This window comes from Passer montanus, unplaced genomic scaffold (assembly GCF_014805655.1).
Source record: "Passer montanus isolate IOZ18808 unplaced genomic scaffold, ASM1480565v1 scaffold188, whole genome shotgun sequence".
Classification (NCBI taxonomy): Eukaryota; Metazoa; Chordata; class Aves; order Passeriformes; family Passeridae; genus Passer; species Passer montanus.
Genome location: NW_024366270.1, coordinates 408,547 through 429,755, shown reverse-complemented (window position 1 = coordinate 429,755; position 21,209 = coordinate 408,547). Strand labels below are relative to the sequence as shown.

Here is a 21,209-nt window from a genome sequence, read left to right as displayed (position 1 = left end):
CTATTGTCCGTGATTATTCAAATTGCTTTGCGGGCTGAAATTGAGTAGCCCCCATTCTTGGATTTCTTTATAAATTCCACATGGTTTTGACTGTACTCGTACTGTTTGCTAGCCCTCTACTCCCTTTTATTTCCTCTTAATCCACCACGTCTGTTCTCTCACTTTGCCTCTCAAGTATCACTGAATTTCCCTCATATTCTCTGAGTGGTCTTTCAGAAATGATGGACTATCCGATTCTATTGTTTTTTCCATCTCAGTATTTGAAGTCACAGTTGCAGCAATATTGTCAGTCTTCCATCCAGATTTCCTCATTCACACTTCCTCTCTCAGCCCCCATGTTTGCACTGATCATTGTAATACAAAGACTCTGGCAGTCTCCAGCATAAAAAAAAAGTCTGAAAAGGTTTCTTCTCTCTTGCATAACAGATAGTAGGAGTTTGGCTGTCTCTGAATTTCTTCCTCTTTTGTAAGACTGCTATGAATTGATGCTGAAAATTGGGATCTGCTTAGAAACTTGAGCTGTCTACAGAGATTCTTAGAATCACAGAATGGGCTGGGTTGGAAGGGACTTTAAAGGTCATCCAGTTCCAACATCCCTGCCATGGGGCTGCTGTTAGACCAGGTTGCTCCAATCCCCATCCAGTCTGGCCTTGGACACTTCCAGGGATGGGGAGAAGAGCCACTTTAGCATCTCTGAGGGGAAGAAAGGGAGTGCCATTTAAACAGAGGACACTTCCCAGCACATTTGCTCTAATTATTTGTGTGCACTTTTTTCAGCATCTGCTTTTCTGATTCCTTTCAGGTGTCCCAGACTGGAAGGTGCTTGCACGACCAGCCCCTGCCAGCACGGTGGCACTTGTGTCGATCAGTGGTCGTGGCAACAGTGTCACTGCAAGGATGGACTGACAGGAAGGCACTGTGAAAAATGTGAGGAGGAGGTTTCACTGTCTTTAACATACACCTGACTGTGGCTTAACCAAAGGCTGTTAAGAGTTTCTTTTCAGGGACACGGGATAATGAATTTTTGTAAAATAATGAAAACAAGCAGCATGTTGCCTCTTAAGTAGTTTAAAATTCCGCAATAGACTGTTGTCCTTTTGTGAGCTAAAAATGGCAACAATTTTGAATACATAACGTTTTCTGGTCAGTATATCACATTTCAGGTAACTTGCACTCATTTAAAGTCCTGCTTCCCAATAACATATAATCTGTAACTAAAATAAAGGTATCCCATAGGAGGGATTTGCCTGCTATGGGGAGGTAAGAGGGTAAGCAAAAACCCCTTCACATAAACATTGAGTTCATGTGCTTATGGCTTCTCCAAACTAAGGTCCATTTCCTCAAATTGACTGTAGATTATATGCAAGAAAATATTGTAAATGTAAACAAGGCATTTACGCTTGGGGGTGATTAACTCTCATAGGAGTAGCCCTGTAAATCAATATGGGATTGTTCAGGAGAGCAAAGTGATTTATTTCCATGTAGTTGTAGTATAATGACTGGGCTTTGTTTTTTTACATGCCCTATTATTGTTTAGCTGATTTATTTGCTTTTATTGGACCGGTTTACAAAAGAATTTAGCCATAATTTTAACGGCATTTGGTAGTCAAAGTCAAGCCTTTTTTATTCACTTTTTTTTTATGCCATAACAAATAGAAAGTCATTATCTCTGCCCTGAAGAGCTTAGAGTTCAATATATCATGAAACCCCGATGCAGTAATGGAAACAGTAACATCCCCGGGAAGGAATTACAGTTCTGAGAGCCAAATTTTTTTCCTTACTCCCTCACTTGTTCCCTAGCGAGTTTTAATTTACTCTTGACTGATAGCAGCAGTAAATTGCTCGCACACTCCCACTCTCAAACACACATTATGGTGGAAGCCAAAGAATAGAGGGGCTGCAGTTGCCATTCACTCCTGCTCCCCTCGCCCTTGACCTGCTCTGAACTTGATCTGGGCTCCGGGCAAGGGCGGTGGCGGTGAGGCAGAGGATGGCTGGAGCTGTAGGGAACTGTGTGCTCAGCGCTTCCCTGTGCTTGTCCCAGATGTCACTGCTGACACGGCCCTGTCGCTGGAGGGCAAGGGACGCCTCGACTACCACATGAGCCCCAACAAGAAGCGGGACTACCTGATGAGACTGGGGGCTTGGGGCCCGCCGGGCGTGGAGCGCTTGGAGGTGAAGTTCATGACGAGGAGCGAGAGCGGCATTCTGCTCCACGTCCAAGAGAGCAGCAACTTCACTACCGTGAAGGTGAGATTACAGCTAAGGCCAAGTTTGGTTTGATTGGACTGCCTCGTGCGCGGTGATCGAAGTTGCGTTTTTCCATTACTCTTTCTGTTTCCTTTATGAAATATTAGGTCTTTAACTGAGACTAGGCACTGCTCCAGTATCATTCATCTTCTCAACAATTCCCTTCCTATTTGCCAAGGTATCAGAAGATCTTGATGGTTTTATATCTAATCAGTTTTGTCTGGACTCCAAATAGTGACTGTTTTAAGGCGATGAGAATGGTGCTCATTGCCATGGTTATTATCATCATTACACTTTACAGTACAAATCATTTTGTTATTGGTCTTTTATCTTCTGATTTTTTTGAGCCTTGAACCCAGACCCTCCTTAAGCTAGCAAACAATTGCCAAAAAGTTTTCATTAATTCCTACCAACATGGCTCAAGCTTATCAAACTAGGAAGTGAGGGATAACTCAAATTCATGAGGTTACTTACAGTCCAGTGTCAATATCAAATTATTTTGGCATACATAGCCAAATTAATGCTTCAAATGCCACACTGTTTTGGGGCTTTTTGTTGTTTTTTCTTTCCTCAAAGAGCTTATTGCTGCAGAAGTTACCTTTCTCAAGAGAAAGCGATGGTACGGTTCCTGGCGATGACTCAGTCCATTTACTCATAACTCTGAGTACAGCAGTGATGTTGGCAAGCCCCTTTATTGGGTTGGTGTAAGCTCCAAGTTTCCTTGACTGCTGCAAGGCTTTCCAACTTTTTCTTCCCTAACTTCTAGAGAAATTGATACAGAAATTCACACTTTCTAAGCTTCAGCCCCATGGATATCCTCCACCTGCCTGGTCAGAGTTACAAAGCTTTCCTGACACACAGGCTGCATTTAAGAAGCAAGTCTGCACTACTTCCCTGGCATATGCTTTTACCACATCATTTCATAGGAAGTTTCTGCCTAGGTTGTATTAGCAGATAAGATCTCATTATTTTTGACTTCTGGAGAGAAAAAACCTTTTTCTCCCCCCCTAGTAGAATGTGCTAGGTGAGCTCTCCAAGTGTTATTAAAAAAAAAAAAGAGTTGCCTTTGCTGGCTAAGACACTGGTGCTGTGTTTAAGCAAACACTCTTGTTATTGTTAATATTGGTGAAGTTATACAAGCAAGCAGAGGGTGTTGAGTCCCAGCCCCAGCTGTGCAAGGGAAGAGAGCAGAGGTTTGCCTAGTACCAGATGCAGAAGTTTGAGGAAGGAGAGCGGTGCTGGTTGCCAAGCAGTTCTCAGGTGATGCTAGTTAGTAAAATTGCAGTAATTTAATTGTAGCTAGTGCAGTATGGCCTCTAAACTGCTCCTCATTCCCAGAGTAGGTGTCACCATGAGTATTCCCTTCAGTGGTGGCCTGAAATGCCAATGAAGCCAATCCAGCAAAGGTCTCCATGTCGTCTCCATCCACTCCTGGTGCAGAAGTTGGGCTTTAGGGACCTGTCTTGACAATTCTTGTCAGTCTTCAAAAGAGACAATTTTATAACTTGATTTTTGTGTCTTTTAATATGCCCGTTATCCAAAGTATTAGCATTCAGAGAAAACCTGCCATGTGTTTTTAATATTAAACCATGCTTGGGAAAAGCTACGAGTCCTGTGGCTACTTCCATGCCTTCACATTTTTCCTCTTTTAGCTAATTGGTTTTGGTGTGGCTGGGATTGGGGTAAAACTAGAGAAATGGTAATAAAGCACACCCACTGAGATTGTGAGCAGTTGATTCACTAAATGATAGATGTAAACTCCCTGCAAAGAACCCAGGAGGGGGCTTCATCATTTAAAGGGATCCTTAATCCAGGAAAGATGCAAGCGTTTCCAGATTACATTAAATAATTGTCAAATTCAGATGGAAAATGCTTCCTCCAAAATCCACTACAACAAAGAGTGTGGGGCATTCCTTATTACTAGAACTCTTTGTCACAGCTTATTTTCCTGCCAATACATGTTGCAAGTAATTCATTTAGAGGTAATGGGATAAATACAGTGGGTTAAAGGTGAAATTGTGAAATTGCCTGTCTTCTCTTGCTTCTCAGCTGCAGTCAGATTAAATTAGCATAAATGGAGCTCTAAGATCTCTGAATTGTATGGGTAGAAGATGTGGATTACATTTTACCTATTTCAGCTAAAATTCTTCAGTGTGAGGGGCACTGGCACAGGTTGCCCAGGGAAGCTGTGGATGCCCCATCCCTGGAAGTGCTCAAGGCCAGACCGGATGGGTCACTGAGCAACCTGGGATAGAGAAAAGTGTCCCTGCCCATGGCAGGGGGGTTGGAACTGGATGATCTTTAAGGTCACTTCCAACGCAAACCACTCCATGGTTCTGTGCATTTATCATGTTGTGGGAACTAATCAGAACATAACCCTTTTAAATGACATCCCATTCAATGGCTAGTTTTAGGATAAATAAAACCCAATTTGTTCAGCAAATGAGACTTGGAATATTAGTAAAGTCGAATCAGCCCTGTAGTTAGGAATATATTTGCTTTAATGGTTCATTCTTTTCATTATATTCTACTTGTCAGTTGCTCAGCCATTTAAATAAAACCCAGAAATTTGTGTTACTCAATGCTGTCAACTTCAGCCTTTGTTTCAAATTTAGAAACATGTTCTGCTTCAAGGCACCATTCCATATCTTGTCCTGGTTGAAGCAGTCATGGACCAGTCTTGTCTCTGGAAATTTTCTTTTCCAAATGCCCCTTTTATGTTATTTATGAGTCTTTTAGCATTAGTCACGTGCAATTTTAAAGATAAAGAAATAGGGTTAAAGAATCATGAATTTCTATGGAAAATATCAGTTGCAGGTAAATAATTCTACAGGTCTTTTCTAAGGTGAAATTAAAAATTTGTTTCTGTGCTCAGTCTTCCCTTAAGTTTGGAGGGTATTGTCTGGCATGGTGTATTCCTTTCTGTTTCCATAAAGACTAAAATACAAGGCAGTATTTTTATGGGGCACAAAAGACAGAACAAGACATAACAAACCAATACAGGTTGCAGACATACATATATTCAGCTCAGTCAAGCCTTTTATAAATTATTGTGAGAAATGATGTTTAATGTGTTTTAATAGTCTGTGGGCTACATTTGTAACTGTGGGATTTTCCTTGGGCTGTGTGGTAGTTTAGACACATGCCACTTGTGTTTTATCAGTAACAAAAGCATCCTGTCTGTGAGGCAACCTTTATCAAGCAATACATTTTCAAATAATCTAAATTACTGCCTTCATAAACGAAGTGAATGCACATATTAACCACTGCTGTATCCTCCATCCAAATGGAATACGTGCTAGATGCATTCATTCAGGCAGCTGCCAAGACATGAGCGTGGTCTTACAGCCTTATTAAAGCTGGAGTGTCTGAGCAAAGTCCTCAGCTTGCATCACCGGAGAAGCAAATCCAGAACATTTAACAGTGTCTGGAAACGAGAGCAGCATTCTTGTAGCCGGTGTGTCACCTCACAGTTCTTCCCAGGTGAACCTTATTTTTCCTGGAACAAAGGATGCAAGGCTTTGAGAGCTTCCAGCAAACCTGGGGCTGTGACCTTTCCTGGGCTCTGCTTGCGCACGTCCCGCATGCTCGGGGTACGGATCTCGGACTGACCGAGCCGTAGTGGGGCACAGTTCCATTTAATTGTTCCATTTGATATATGTGACCAGACATGGAGGAATATGTGTGACCAAACATGCAGGAATATGTGTGACCAAGCATGCAGAGCACCGAAGGAAACTTGCAGCAGGTCCCAGAGCCATCCTCCATGAGTTTGCGCAGTTCTCTATGCACTTAGGAGGTCAGCCAGCATACCCAAATTTATGCACTATTTGAGAAACTGGCAGGGTTGGATGTTGGGGATTCTTTTTAAGCTCCTACATCTTAAGTGCAGAATTTGCACTGATCTCACTTTGGGATCATAATAAGAGGTTTGAAATCCCGCATCTCATGATTCAGTAGAATTGTGAGGCATCATTCTTAAGATATTCTTCCTTTTTTCCCTAGCTGTTCACAAGTTTTAAAGCAGTTTGCTCAATAAAGTACTGTTTGAAAATTCTCACAAAATCACGCACTTTGCAACTCTTCAGAAAGTTTTCTGAAATACCACAAAAATTTTCTGCAAAATACCAATTAGCAGAAAAAGCAGATATGAAATGGGGCTCTTGCTCAAGCCCAGCCATGCTTCATGCATTCCTACTGTGTCGTAATAAAAACTGGATGCAATTTTCTTGGGCGAGGACAACATCTGTTCACTCTGCTAAGCATTTTCCACACTTGCCTTGAATGAGGAGGGAGAACTATTCTTTCTCTTGTTAAAATGTGTTGTCATGTGCATGACCTATAGCTGGCTGCTCAGTGGTATTAGCCAGGGGTTGAATGGTTGGCAGCTCTAAGATGCAATTTTCTGCTGAAGTTTCTACAATGTGATGTATTTAGTTCTGGCCAAATTTTTAACACTAAATAATTAATGCCTTTTTAGCCCAAAGCAATTCTTTGGGGAAAAATATACCCACCCCAGCTTTCTATTACACCAAAGCCATGTGTTACTGTAGCTGTGAGTAGGCATCACGCTGGTTACGTGTGCGTAGGACTCAAGTGACACCACTTTAAAATCACATGCCGTGTGTTCTTCTGAGCAGATAAAAGGTGGGAAGGTGCACTACATATCTGATGCTGGAGTTGCTGGGAAAGTGGAAAGGAACATCCCTGAGGTGTATGCTGCAGATGGCCAGTGGCACTCGGTCCTCCTGGAGAAGAACGGCTCTGCCACCATCCTGTCAGTGGACAGGACTCACAGCCGGGACATTCTCCATGCCACCCAAGACTTCGGTGGCCTGAACGTCCTCACCATTTCTCTGGGAGGAATTCCATCCAGCCAACCTTTCAAGAGCACAGCTGCAGGTATATATTTTTTTTTCTCCCTAAGTACTGTAATTCTTCATCAGTAATTAGTGTATGTCCATCGTTTGCCAGAAAAAACACAAATTGAATGAGTAAGGATTACAGACTTTGTTCCTTTAGTACACACTGCAGGCTTCTTGTTTCCAAAAGCAGGCACTCCATCTGCAGGGCTTTTCTGAGACAGGGGGGTTGCTTGTACATCAATTGCTGTATTTTTGTTACCCCTATGAAGAAGAAAGGATGTACTCTTTACCTGAGTCATAACCTGGAAAATGAAGGCAAATCTTTCATCTGGGCAAAAATGCTAAACAAAAACTTCATAGGGATTTGGTAAGTACTGCAGGATTTAGCCTGCAGTATTTACATATTTTAATATGATTAAAATATTTTCTGCAACTCCAAGGTCCTGCTACTTTATCCTGCTGTCAAATGAAGAATAGGGTTTATTTCTGAGCAAGGACAATAAGGAAAAACCCTCTGACTGATGTCTAGCTGTTAAGGAGCAAATCAGTCTCCCTTAAGAGTTCAAGTAACTGTCTCAAACCCTGGCAAAAGAAGTAGATAACATGTATTTGATATCATTTCCCAAGTGCTAGGTAAAGATGGAAGTGATTTTTAGCTGCAAAACGTGAGATTCTCCAGACAATACAGATGTATTTTTCACATATTTCTGTATTGAAAAATCTTCCTGGCTTCATGAATTATGACCAGATAAAGTATTTTTGAGTGGAACAAGTTCACACTTTACACTTTTGTATTGTGAATGTGTATGAAATGTGGTACAAAAGTTTGTGGATGCTGTGCTGACCTTTATCCTTTTTACATGTATGTTTTATGAGCAGCATGTGCGTGGAAAAAGCAGAGGCTTTAGGAAAGCTGGAACAAGGAAAATTGAGGACACTAACCTCTCACCACTGCCCAATGCTGTTGCAGACAAATTAGGAATGTCTGGCTTCCATTAAGCACACACAGTCCAAAATCCCTTATTCATATGACTTTATTTTATTTTAACACTGGATTACATTGGGTACGACATACCAAGGATTTACAAGGCTCTGGTATAAAACTCTGCATGAACTCAGAGTCAAAAATATCTGCAGTGCTGTTAAAGGCAGACAACGCACGAGGTGACAGGGCTGTGAAGTTGCTGTGTCCAATAAAGTTTCCAAATCCAGGCAGATGTGACAAAGTGTTGATCACATCAGTACTACAAGGAACCGCCACACATGCAGCAAGGTGATCACCACTTTTGCTTGGGCTCCCAACTGAACCTGAATCTTCAACCTTTAATAGCATCTCATACAGCTCAAGTATGTTTGCTGTTTCATGACAGAGTGGTATCCATCTTTGTGTAGCATTTTGCCACAGCTCCAAGCAGAGATCACCATAAGGTTGCACTACCTCAAAACCCATCCAGAAAAGATTTAGTTGGGAGAATACAGAGGTTTATTAGGCTGGCAAAAGACTGGATTTTCCTGTAACCTCACTCAACCACTGCACACAGCCTGGGGATAATTCCATCTCCCTGGGCTCTCACAGCACTAAAACTTTTTGTAGGGTAGCACTGTAACCGAGGTATGGGAGGTTTGGGAAAAGGCCCCTCAAGACTCAAAGAAACAAAAGCATTGCCATGAATTTAGGGGACAGGAGGTTTAGCTGAAGCACGGTAGGCAAACTCAAATAATGTTTGGTGCTAGCACAGCCAAGCCAGCTACCCTCAGGATTCTCTGTGGGAAGTAGGAAGTTTTAGAAATGTGGGAAAATCGGGAGACAAAAGCATTTCAGTATATTGAATATACTGAAATATTGATATATTTCAATATATTGAATATACCAAAACACATTGAATATACTGACTACATTGAATATCCTGTATTTCTGTCATTAGACATCGTATTTATTCAAATTCAATTTAAAGACATTAAGTGCTGTAAGAATAGGTGTTTCCCTATGGTCACCATGTGAATTCTTGGCTTGTTTAGTGAACGGTGGACTATGCACTGCGTATGTACAGAGAGTATGTACTGCGCTGTTGACAGTGCAGACTCAAACTTCAGCTCCCAACAACTCTGTCCCTTTCTTTCCCTTTCCCAGGCTTCAACGGCTGCATTTCCTACATCAAGTACGGCGGGGAGAGCCTCCCCTTCTCCGGCAAGCACAGCCTTGCCACGCTCTCCAAAACAGACCCCTCGGTGAAGATGGGCTGCCACGGCCCCGACGTGTGCGCCAGCAATCCCTGCTGGGGCGAGCTGATGTGCATCAACCGCTGGTTCGCCTACCAGTGCGTGCCCCCGGGCGCCTGTGCCTCCAGCCCCTGCCTCAACGGGGGCAGCTGCGAGCCCGGGCCCCACGCCACCTTCACCTGCAGCTGCCCCGAGGCCTACGCGGGACGGACATGCGAGACCGTGGTGGCCTGCCTGGGGGTCCTGTGTGCCCCCGGCCATGAGTGCAGGGCGGGCGTCAGCGGCGGCCACGTGTGCCTCCCGTCCCCTCGCCCCACCGAGCTGTCCCTGCCGCTCTGGGCCGTGCCGGCCATCGTGGGCAGCTGCGCCACGGTCCTGGCGCTGCTGGTCCTCAGCCTCATCCTCTGCAACCAGTGCCGGGGGAAGAAGTCAAAGGGGCCGAAAGAGGAGAAGAAAACGAAGCAGAAGAAGAAGAAGAAAGGGAGCGAGAATGTGGCGTTTGATGACCCTGACAACATCCCACCCTACGGTGATGACATGACTGTCAGGAAGCAGCCCGAAGGGAACCCGAAACCCGACATCATCGAAAGGGAAAACCCTTACCTCATCTACGATGAGACAGACATCCCGCATGCCACGGAGACAATCCCCAGTGCCCCGCTGGCTTCCCCCGAGCCTGAGATAGAGCACTACGACATCGACAATGCCAGCAGCATCGCCCCCTCGGACGCTGACATCATCCAGCACTACAAGCAGTTCCGGAGCCACACTCCCAAGTTCTCCATCCAGAGGCACAGCCCGCTGGGCTTCGCCCGGCAGTCCCCCATGCCCCTGGGAGCCAGCAGCCTGACCTACCAGCCTGCCTACGGACAGGGCTTGAGGACAACGTCCCTGAGCCACTCGGCGTGCCCCACTCCCAACCCCCTGTCTCGGCACAGCCCCGCACCCTTCTCCAAATCCTCGACGTTCTACAGGCACAGCCCAGCCAGGGAGCTGCACCTCGCCATCAGGGAAGGGAGCCCGCTGGAGATGCATGGCGATGTCTGCCAGCCCGGCATCTTCAACTACGCCACGCGGCTGGGGAGGAGAAGCAAGAGCCCACAGACCATGGCGGGCCACAGCTCCCGCCCGGGAAGCCGCCTGAAGCAGCCCATCGGGCAGATCCCGCTGGAGACATCTCCCCCGGTGGGGCTCTCCATCGAAGAGGTGGAGAGACTGAACACCCCTCGCCCCAGGAACCCCAGCATCTGCAGCGCAGACCACGGCCGCTCCTCTTCCGAGGAGGACTGCAGGAGGCCTCTGTCCCGGACGAGGAACCCGGCCGACGGCATTCCCGCGCCCGAGTCCTCCTCCGACAGCGACTCGCACGAGTCCTTCACCTGCTCCGAGATGGAGTACGACCGGGATAAACCCGTGGCCTACACCTCCAGGATGCCCAAGTTGTCCCAGGTCAACGAGTCGGATGCGGATGATGAGGACAACTACGGCTCGAGGCTGAAGCCGCGGCGGTACCCGGGGCGCCGCGGCGAGGGCGGGCCCGTGGGGGCACAGGCAGCAGGCAGCGCGGCCGGGGAGGGCTCCCTGCCCGGGAAGCTGGGCCAGCAAGCGGGAAGCTTCAACTGGGACAACCTCTTGAACTGGGGCCCGGGCTTTGGGCATTATGTGGATGTTTTCAAAGATTTGGCATCGCTTCCTGAGAAAGCAGCAGCAGCAGCGAGTGAAGACGGCAAAGGTGGTACAGCCAAGCCTGTTTCCAAGGAGGGGGAAGCAGAACAGTATGTATAGGCTTTGTCTCCTGGTACTGCCACAGTGCAAAGCCACGGGGCCTGCTCAAACCATTATATGGTTGTAGAAAAGCCAAGGTCAGCATCTGATCCCCAGGCCAGTCTGGTTGGAGGAGACTTTAAAAATAATAACCATTATGCTGCTGAAAGAGACTTAAGACATTTTTAATTTAATTATGCTTGGATGAATTTATTTCTCCTGCATGCATTGTATTTGCAAACCAGATATTCGGCATGCAGCCTTTGAAAAGGGTTTTCCTATTTACCATTGTTTGGTTCGTGGTTCTTAAATTAATAATGCTTTGTTCTGAAAATGAACTAATTTTTTGTTTCAATTGTGAAGGATGTGCATATTGTCTCCAGCTACTAACATGTTTTACGATGCAAGAGTACTGAGGATTCCATTTTCCTTAAGAAGTGCATGGAAGTAAGATGGTGAATGAAGGAATTACCATAGTGAGGTGTCTCAGAAAATGTAGTTACCATATCCTGCAGTTGCTCACATGTGACTTTATGGAATAAATCAGCTTGAATAATTGCTGGCAACAGTGCTTGCTGTAAGTCTTATTCCATACAAGAGGTGCTAGAAGCAGCTCAAGCCAGTCAGCACTTTAGGAGTTTTTTTTTTCTTCTTCTTTTCAGTTTGTTTATTTGTTCATTTCAGGTCTCTTTCTTTTTTTTTTTTCTTTTTTTTTCTTTTTTTTTGTTTTGTTTCTTTGCTTGTTTGTTTTGGTTTGGTTTTTTTTGGACAAAGTTGTGTGAGAGCTTCTGAATCTCTATGAAATGTTTTTGGGGATGCTTACTTAATCCTGGTCCCTTCCTGCCCCCACCCCAGTGATTCCTGATGGTCATTTGTCAGCCCAGCCCAGTCCCCTGGCTCACAGCAGCAAGGGACAAACCTGTCCATTCCCACATCTCTTGGCCTCCCAGCTTGGCTGTGCTGCTGCTGCAGCCTGTGCTTCTCCCCTTACTCCATTTTCCCATCTGTACCGTGGAAAGGCAGGAAGAACACTTGGTTCCCTGCCTCACAGGGGTGTTGTGAGGGCTAATTAGTTAACTCTTCTGAAGTGCTTCAACATTATAAAGCACTATAATAAGTATTATCATAATTATTATTAAAGCACTGCCTAGCCTCTGTGACCTTGGAGTGGCATTTTCTGCATTCTATGATTTTCTATGGTGGAAATTTTGAAGAATTATTTATTGTATAGAAAATTACTGCACTCTAGCATTTTGGAGCAGATATGAGGGAAAACTACTTGTAGATTCATTAACGTAGCTTACCAGTTGTCCCCAATTCCCTAAAGTTGTAGGTGAAATAGATTCTCACAAAGTCCTTACATCTTCACGCAGATCTGATGTACCTGTTGTACTGTGTAAAAACTTCAAATTTTGTTGTTTTTTTTTTTTACCTAAGCTGTGTTTTTTATATCAATATTTTCCTATGCTGAATAGTTTTCTTACTTTCAGGGAAGGTAAGAAAAATACTTTTTTTACATTTGTTACTTATGTAACATCCATATTTTTCACATTTTGATAAAATTGTAACATACTGTATGCTTTCTACCTGTAAATGCCAATAATAGAATTAAAATATTTATTTAAAATCTTTCGTGTGTGTTATTGGAAACCTTTTGTGTTTTCTCTTTTAATTTCCACTCTCTAATCTTCACTTTTGGGATTTCAGTTATAAGGTATTTAAGCTATATAAACTTTTTAATCAGAAAACAGGCTTTAAGAACCAAGTACGTATCTCAGGAAGATGGAGAAGAGTATCATGAGGTTGTTGAGCCTAAGATAATGTCAAAAGTATCAAATCTTCTTTCATATTTCTAATAAAACAATAAAAGCTGTATTTTAGTCCGTCGGGTTTTATTAGCAGCAACTGGTTTTGCATTTGTTAACCATGATTTCCACCTCTGCTCCAAGCTGGAGCTTTCCAGTACACAGACAGTGAGGAGTGTGAGAACAAGATCTTTCTGTCATAAAGCAGCAGTTGAACAATAAATAACTGCATTCTTTTGTACTTACAAAGGGATAAGTCAGACTTCGACAACTTCTTGGAGAATGCAGAGAGTGAAAAAGTTAAGGCTGCAGGGAAGAGGTGAGTTCTGAGGTTGCCCTTTGTGGTAAGTGTAAAGAACTTAGAAAAAGGGCAACAATTCAAGGGGGGGTTATGTGTATCTTGTTTGGTTTAGAGTTTATTTTGTCCCAAAACTGGCAATTAGGATCCAGCTCTTCTTGACCAAAAGTGCTCCCAACTGCATCGTGCCCCACAAAAGTGAAAAGATAATGGGCCAAGGTAGCCCATATTGGTATGCAGATAGTTTCATCTGAAATAACATGAGTTCCAGAAGTGATTTCAGAGTTTGAGGAGCTGCTGTAATTAAACATCTGTTAAAAAGCTGTTTGTTTAGTTTGAATATTATCCTTTAATACAAATTGTACCACATCCAAGCAGTGATTTTAATAACACATGAAAACTTTAGCAAATGAAAGCTTTTAAATGTAACACCAAACATATTGAGGGCTGTGTTATGCCTGTTAAGCATTCTGAATTTATCAAAAAGTTTTGCTAAAGGGGAATAATATGCAGTGTGGACTTACACAAAATACATGTCATAACTTTAGCACAGTTTACAATTTATCGAGGAGCAGTGCGTTGCTCTAAATTTTGACACTGTATGGTAGACAAATGTATATTTTACTGGTTTCCTTGTTTCCCTGTTTCTGAAAGGCGTAGAGATGTTTTTGACACTTAAACATACGATCCATTCCTGCCCTTTTTTTATAATTCTTTCATGATGAGGATCAGCAAGGGGTTCCAAGTGAATCATGCGGAGCAATCATCCGAAGTTACCAGTTGTGAGGGAGTGAGCTGCATAATTCCCCTGGTTCATCATCAGAACTACGTGGTCCCATTTCAAGATCTGGGACATATTATAAGTCATAAATACGTGGAAAGAAAAACAGTCTGCACTGCTCACTGCGGTGCACAGGAGCCTCCAAACACATCTCATGTCAGCAATTTGTCTCTGACCTGTCTTTCTGCTGGTAGAGTGCTTGAAGGGTCTTTGCCAGCTCAGGTGGAGATGTTTTCTCCTGATGATGTTACTAATTAGATGAAAACGGACAGAGAAATGGCAGATTTACTTGGCATTCTCTTGTTTAGAGAATAGAAAGGAAAATATGAAAAGGAAAATACAGGAATGCTGCCATTTGTGGTAGGTGAATAAATGAATAAAAGGAGTGAAATCTAAATTTTTCCAATTCAAGACTTCTCAGTATTTTTCATGGGAGTTTTGTAACTTTAAAACCACAAAATTAAAAGTAAAAAACATTACATTGAAAAGTAACGTAGAGTCCCACGTTTTGGTGAAAACATCCCCCATCAATGATCAGACTGCGAGTCTGTGCTGCAGACCACAACCTGTGTCAGGGAGTATCGGTTAGCAGTGCAAAATCCAGCTGGAGCCACATTACTGCAGTCTGGGAATGAGAAGGCTTGGGGCTGGAAGGGGGTGCAGGAGCTCACTGATGTCTTCAAAAGCAGGAGAAGGAGCCAGCCAAAGGACTCGAGCTGCCAGTGTTCATAAGGTAAATTAGATGTGGTGGAAGCTCTTCGGGAGAGCTCTGTGTTTTTTATTGTAGACTGTGTTTTTGAAGCACAAAATTCAAGTAATAGTATTATTCTTCAGTGTTAGGATGTGTTAATGGTATTTTCTTAACTGGATTCTAGAAGACTTGTAATTATGGATTCTTTGAAATTGGGAAGGACAATTAGGAGAGGGTGATGATGAAGAGAATATATTGCTATTTTATTAAGAAGGATTGAGGGAAGAAAGTGAAAATGTTGATCTCCCTGCTTTATCATCCTAGCATTTTACTGTTCACCCTTTTATCCTTTTCTATGACCATCCATGTATTAATTCCACCATCTTTTCATTTGCTCTGTGAAATTAGCATTTTGTTCATCCTAATGTGCTCACTTTGGTTTTCTATAAAGAGCACTTAATGAGGATGACTGACACCTTGTGCTTAGGTTGTTAACACCACAGCTTGTCTTTTTTAAAAATTTAGATATTTGCACTCAACTGGCCTTTTCTACATTTTGCATGAACCTCACCTTCCATTCAACTGTCTTACAAGACCTTTTTCCACCAATAAAATATGGTTGGATTCCTAGTAATTTTTACAGCCTTTTTCCAGTGGCTTTGAGGTTTCATTGTCCTGTATTGAGAGGATCAGCACTGAATAGAATCTTTCTAAGTTGCATTTTGAGTTTAAAACCACCTTCATCTCTGGGCTTCACAAAGTAAATCCTCAAGACACTCGCTCTTCAATTTTAGGGCCACATGTATTTAATTTGTGAGCATGTACAAAAAAAAAAAAGTAATTCCACACATAGATTACCAATATCTGTTGTTCTAAGTTATCATTTACTGGTGGGGAAGAAGAAGATTCTCCGCCTGTCATTCCAAGCAAGTATTTTCATAAGTGTTAAGCAGATTTTTTGCAATTTTCAGAAGTGGCTTCCACCAAGCCCATTTTCTGATGAGAACCCTCAAAGTGGTGGCCTGAGGCAGTCAAGTGTCAGCATTCCATTTGCATCTGTAGGGATCACACTGTGCCTGCTTGGAGCTTGGCTTCATCCCGATCTTCCACAATTTTGTCACTCCTCTGCTTCCAGTGTGGGGCAAAATGAGGATCCAGCAAGGTGTTGCTTTCCTTCCTCCCTTACAGCTGGCAAGCACACCTGGCAGGAGATGGAGAATGAGTGGAAATGGCTCCTCCTAACCTCTGGGAAACAGGAATGCCAAACTACATTCATTTAACTTTAATTTACATCCTCTCGGAGGAAACATTTTTAGGGAGTCACCAAACAGTGTCAGCTGGAAGAAAATAAGGATGAAAGCCCCACATCAGAAAATTTGTGTCAGTCAGAACAAATCACCAGCAAGGGGGTTAAAAACATTTCAGTCTTTCTAGAGTGAGCCCCAAGGATGACGTGTGGTGTCTTGGATAACTCACGGGTGGTGTCATCAGTCGGGAGAACAAAGAGGAGCAGACATTGGAACAGGCTTTCGAGGGAAGTGGTGGAATCATCATCCCTGGAATTGTTCAAGCAAGGATGTGTCACTTGGGGAGGTGCTTTTGTGGTGGACTTGGCAGTGCTGGGTTAATGGTTGGACTCAGTGATCTTGGAAGTCTTTTCCAGGCTGAGTGACCGTGTGACACGTATGTGTGACAGCACAGAACTGTGGACGTTCATTCCACGTGGCAATTAATGCCCTGCAAATTCCCTGTCAGGACTCTGGGTTTGGAAAACAGATCAGCAACCTGCCTCCCCCCAGCCACAAAAGCCCAGGCTGCTGTTCTGTGTTGATTCCATGTGTTCCCCTAAAGCCCTGTGACTCTTTGTGCAGCCCATCAGACAAGGAGCAGGGAAAATAAACAGGTCCCTGTCTTCCCATTTGTTGGTTTATTTCCCCTGAGCCTTTTAAAAGCCAGAGTCTGATTTAGTAATTTGTGTTTCTCCTTGCATATCTTGTGCAATTAGCTAGAACAGCAAATTAGGGAATAGGAGATAAGCATTAATATAGAAAACAAACATTAATATAGAAGAACATAGAGGATGAGAAATGGATATTGATGAATCATTCAAAAAGCACATTTTGGTGCAATAATCTAGAATTCTTACAAATAAGCATTGCAATTTCCTTTAAAATACAACTCTCGTTCAGTAATGCAAGTCTTTATTAAAACAATTTGTTAAACCTTGGCAAAGAAACAATGTGACAGCATCGTTTTACAAGAATTCCTTGTAGTTCGTAGAAAGCTAAGGGAGAGCTGGAATGGTCTGTCTCTCTTAAAACAACTGATGTTAAGCATATTAAAAAGGAAAATGAATAGTGTTTAATTTTTATTTTTTTTTTTTTACACCTGTAGAATTTATCACGATCATCAGAACCGGCTGGACTCTGTAGAGCTGTGTAACCGCATGTGGCAGGGAATGCCTTTGCTGTGATGGTGACACCTCCCTGCTTCGCAGGAGGGGCTGTAATCAACATGACATGTTATTCTGAACTCCTGCCAGAGGCAGCCTGCTAGTTTTGAGAAAGAGCAGCGAGTTCTGATAAAGAAAACCCACCCTCAGCCTTGGAATGCTTGGACCATGCTGGTGTCCCAAGGCAGCCATGGATTTTGATATTGCCAGGACAACATTCCTAACTGCCTGTGAATTTCTGCCTAAATGCTCTTTTACAAGGGAGAAAATGCTTTTGTGAGGGGAAATTGATTGGTATTTCAGTCTGAGCACATTACTGTCACCAGGAAAAAGGACAGGCAAAAGCTTTAGTTTAGGAGGGGCTTTAAAAATCACCCAGTTCCAACCCCGCCCTGTTGTGGGCAGGAACACTTTCCAGTAGACCAGGTTGCTTCTAGCCCCATCCAACCTGGCTTCCAGGGTTGGGACATCCACAGCATCACCCCTCTATGGTTTCATCTGACTGCTGTTCTGGTTTGGAATCTGTACAGTTTCACATATATCTGGTTTTGAGTCTATATAGGCAAAATAGACTGGAAATTAAGGGGCTTTTTTTGAGATTTAATCGAAGCTGAAAGCACTCAAAGGTAACAGCACGTAAGAATGCAATCCTTTGAAAGCCAAAAATTAGTGTATCTAATCTACTGGAGCACCCCAACATTTCAACAATTGTTTTATGGAATTGCATTAAGCTCTGGCTTCCCAGAAATGCCACAGAAAATCCGAGTAACCAGATTATTTTATCCATGTCAAATACACGTTTATTAAAATTACCCACAGGGTCTCCAGTGCCCAGGCTGCATTTACAGCACCATCCAATCACTCAAAGCACAAGTAGGAGAGAGATCCTGATGGAACAAATAGGTCCCTGGGGATGACGATTGCTCTCTGCTGCTCCTGAGGGAGGTCATTCCTGGTAAGTGCCAGTGATGCTTGAGACTTGTAGCCTTAGGTTTATTAGGAAATTTGTTCCAGCTGGGGCAAATCATGCCTTAGCTATGGGTGTCACTTGGAGCTTTTCTAATCCTGTAATGTTTAGGGATTTGATCCATTTTTTTCTCCATAGTTTGCAGCTTGAGTTGCATGAAAGAGGTAAGAAATGTTGTTACTTCAACAGAACTGACTTTTGATTGAAGTTTTTAATTACAGTTAGGCATGAGTTTATTATGAAGCATATTATATTAAATTCTGTTCATTTTGACCCTTTTCTTGCTGCTACCAGAAATTCTGTTGTTTGTTGTTCTGTATCCCATTTCCTTTTCTCAGTGTTGGTTTTATTCACCTGTTCTTAAAACCAAGAGCAGCTTTTCATGAAGCTAAGGCTGCAAATAGTGTCCCCTGAAACTTTCCAATGCTTTCTGTGGCAAAGGGGGCCCTTCTTTTTCATTGACTTGAGTGCACTCACTGAATAATTGCATCTGACGAGGTTCTGAAGCTTTGTCAAAGTTTCCTCTGCCTTCTCATTTTGGTTGCTTCTGTTTTGACTTTAAGATGTCCCTGGATGTTTGTCACGGGAAATGAGCTTGGCTGTTTGCTTTGGTTTAAGTGACATTCAATACTCTGAAGAGAGAAGTGGAGTATGACAGGTCTGTAATTGGGTCAATTTTTCTCTTTCCATCCATGAAATAGCCAGGCATGTACATATCTAACTGTTCTGCTCATGCAGTACACCATGTCCTGGATTTTTAATAGGGTTTCTCTGTAGCTAGTTTTGACCTGTTTTTTTGGGTTTTTTTTTTACACTTATAAAGGAATCTTGTGGAGTGCTGAGAGTTTTTAATCTGGAAAATGTCAGTGACAAGAGAAAAGCTGTGGTATGACAACTAAGAGAACCTTTTCCAACTTGTCTGATCAGCACTTCCCTGCCCTTTGGCAGGAGACATTCACTTGGTGGAAAACAAATCTGCAGACTTTATAGTGCCTGGAAAACAAAGGCAGTGGGCAGAACTGTGGGGTTCCTCAGCAACCAGCAACAGGTTGTGAAGCTAAAATCTGCCTTTGAGAAATGGTTTTAATAGGATTAAATAGTGCAGATTCCTGGGTCTAACTACTACCTCATGGTGTTTTTTGCTCTGAAGGGTTTTTAAGTCCTGGTGCAAAACTGGCCTCTTTTTTGCTGAAAGCAGGGGCACTTGGCTGGTTTGTAGCAGCTGAAGAGCTGGTTCTCTGTGGTTAGTCAAGAACAGCAGCGCAGCTCCACAGACATCTGTGAGTAGTTGCAGTAGGGGAAACATGCATTAGTAGAAAAAATTGTTCCCTGTGAGGGTGGTGAGGCCCTGGCACAGGGGCTGCCCCATCCCTGGAAGTGTTCAAGGCCAGGTTGGATGGGGCTCTGAGCAACCTGGGATAGTGGAAGGTGTCCCTACCCATGGCAGGGAGGTTGGGATGAGATGGGCCTCAAGGCTCCTTCCAACCCAAACTCTCCTGTGATTCTATTCCACCTACTCTCTTCCACCTAAAAATAGAAATGGCTTCTCTAAAAATAATTACACCACTTCTACATCTTTGACTTAAAAAGATTATATGTGGGACATCAAGGGATAAGACAAACTGAGTTTTAGTCAGCTGTGGCCTGATATCCAACTTGTGTGATATTAGCTGATAACACTTCCACAGCACCACTGGATTGCCTCCTCAGCTGCCTGAGTACAGGGAAGAGATTAATCCTCCCCCACTGCCCCCAGCCCTGCTTTGTATTTTATACACCTACAGCTGTAGGACATCTGCTGGGACAGAAGATCCTACATAAATAAGATGTTAATGTAAAAAATGTTATTTACATTACCTAAAATGAGAACTGTTAGGGAAGTGTCCAAGAGCCTGTGTATCTTTCCTGTGACGGCTGGATGGAGATTCCTAAACAAAAAGCAGCAGGCAACCTAATGTTTTCAAGGGGTCCTTTACGCTTTCCTAAACTCTTAAGGGTTCTGTGGAACAAAACTTTTAAGTGGCTCTTTATGGTCTTAACTGCTCTATTGTGCTTTACTTTCTTTTGGTTCTAGTGGGCTCTTTCCTCTGCTTTTTGAGGATTAAGAAGTGATGGGGAGGGTCACACGTGACTCGCAGATGACCTTCCATACTGACATAACACACATGGAGGAGAGAAATCCTTGTCCACCTTTGAGCAAACACCAGGATGCTTTCAGCTTCCAGCATGAGCCTTTCCATTTGCTTCCCTTTCTTCTAGGCCAGATTTGCTGCTAAGATTGGTCAACCATCACACAGATCTCCTCTGTTTCACCCTTTTACTTCATCCTGGGGTCCCTTTTCCTTGCTTATGCTGATCTCACGTGCAGACACAAGTGACACACAAGGAGTTTATGTGTGTTATGATCCATTTTGTTCTGGAGCAAGCAGCCCCCGTGTTTGCCAGGCCTCAGTGCCTCATGGCAAGCACAGTCAGCAGGGGGAAAAGATGCCGTGTCAGCAGGAGAATGGGAACCAGTGAAACCAACAAATTATTTGTGGTTGGATGTTTGTTTCATGACTCTTTTGTCACTCAGCCTCCCTTCTCTTCATCACGATTTTTTTTTCCTCGTTCCTGCTAAACTGCTCTGACATATTTTCCACTCCATACATCACTGAGGATTGCTGCCCTGGGAGCGGCTGCGGTGGGACAAATTCCTTCCTCTTTATTCCTGATTTCTGGTATTTATAGTGAGGAAATGGCCCTTCGGAGTGTGGCTGGGTGCTCCTGGGGCTCAGGGATCACCTTGCAGCTCTTCAGCGGCCCATGTTAAACTAGCACTCCAAACCTACTTGCTCACCACAGAAATAAAGGTACTAATATTAAAGGTAATGGTAATACAATTAATAGGAGTAATAATATTACCTTTATGAAGCACAAGCCAAGTTGTGAGGCCTCCTGCTGCTGAGGGTGTGGTAAGGCCATGCTGTGTTTTGAGGATGGTCTGTCATTCTTATAAAATCTGGTCATTTCCAGACAATGTTGATCCCAAATGTTTAGAAGTTCCATGAGGCAGTCAGGTGTTTTAGGTTATCCCTGCTATTTTGAGTCTGGCGGTCTAAAGCCTCTGTGATGCT

General features: G+C 43.4%; 1 protein-coding gene across 1 annotated transcript in view; it reads left to right on the top strand.

The window, feature by feature from the left end:
- Nucleotides 1-12,729, top strand: part of LOC120500690 (protocadherin Fat 4-like) — a 60,835-nt gene extending 48,106 nt beyond the window's left edge. Inside the window, exons 13-16 of the mRNA XM_039705896.1 lie at nucleotides 803-927; nucleotides 2,045-2,250; nucleotides 6,891-7,152; nucleotides 9,247-12,729. Of these exons, the coding sequence (XP_039561830.1) occupies nucleotides 803-927; nucleotides 2,045-2,250; nucleotides 6,891-7,152; nucleotides 9,247-11,120 (2,467 nt within the window). The 3' untranslated portion in view covers nucleotides 11,121-12,729. The remainder of the gene's footprint in view (nucleotides 1-802; nucleotides 928-2,044; nucleotides 2,251-6,890; nucleotides 7,153-9,246) is intronic.
- Nucleotides 12,730-21,209: the final 8,480 nt, after the last annotated feature.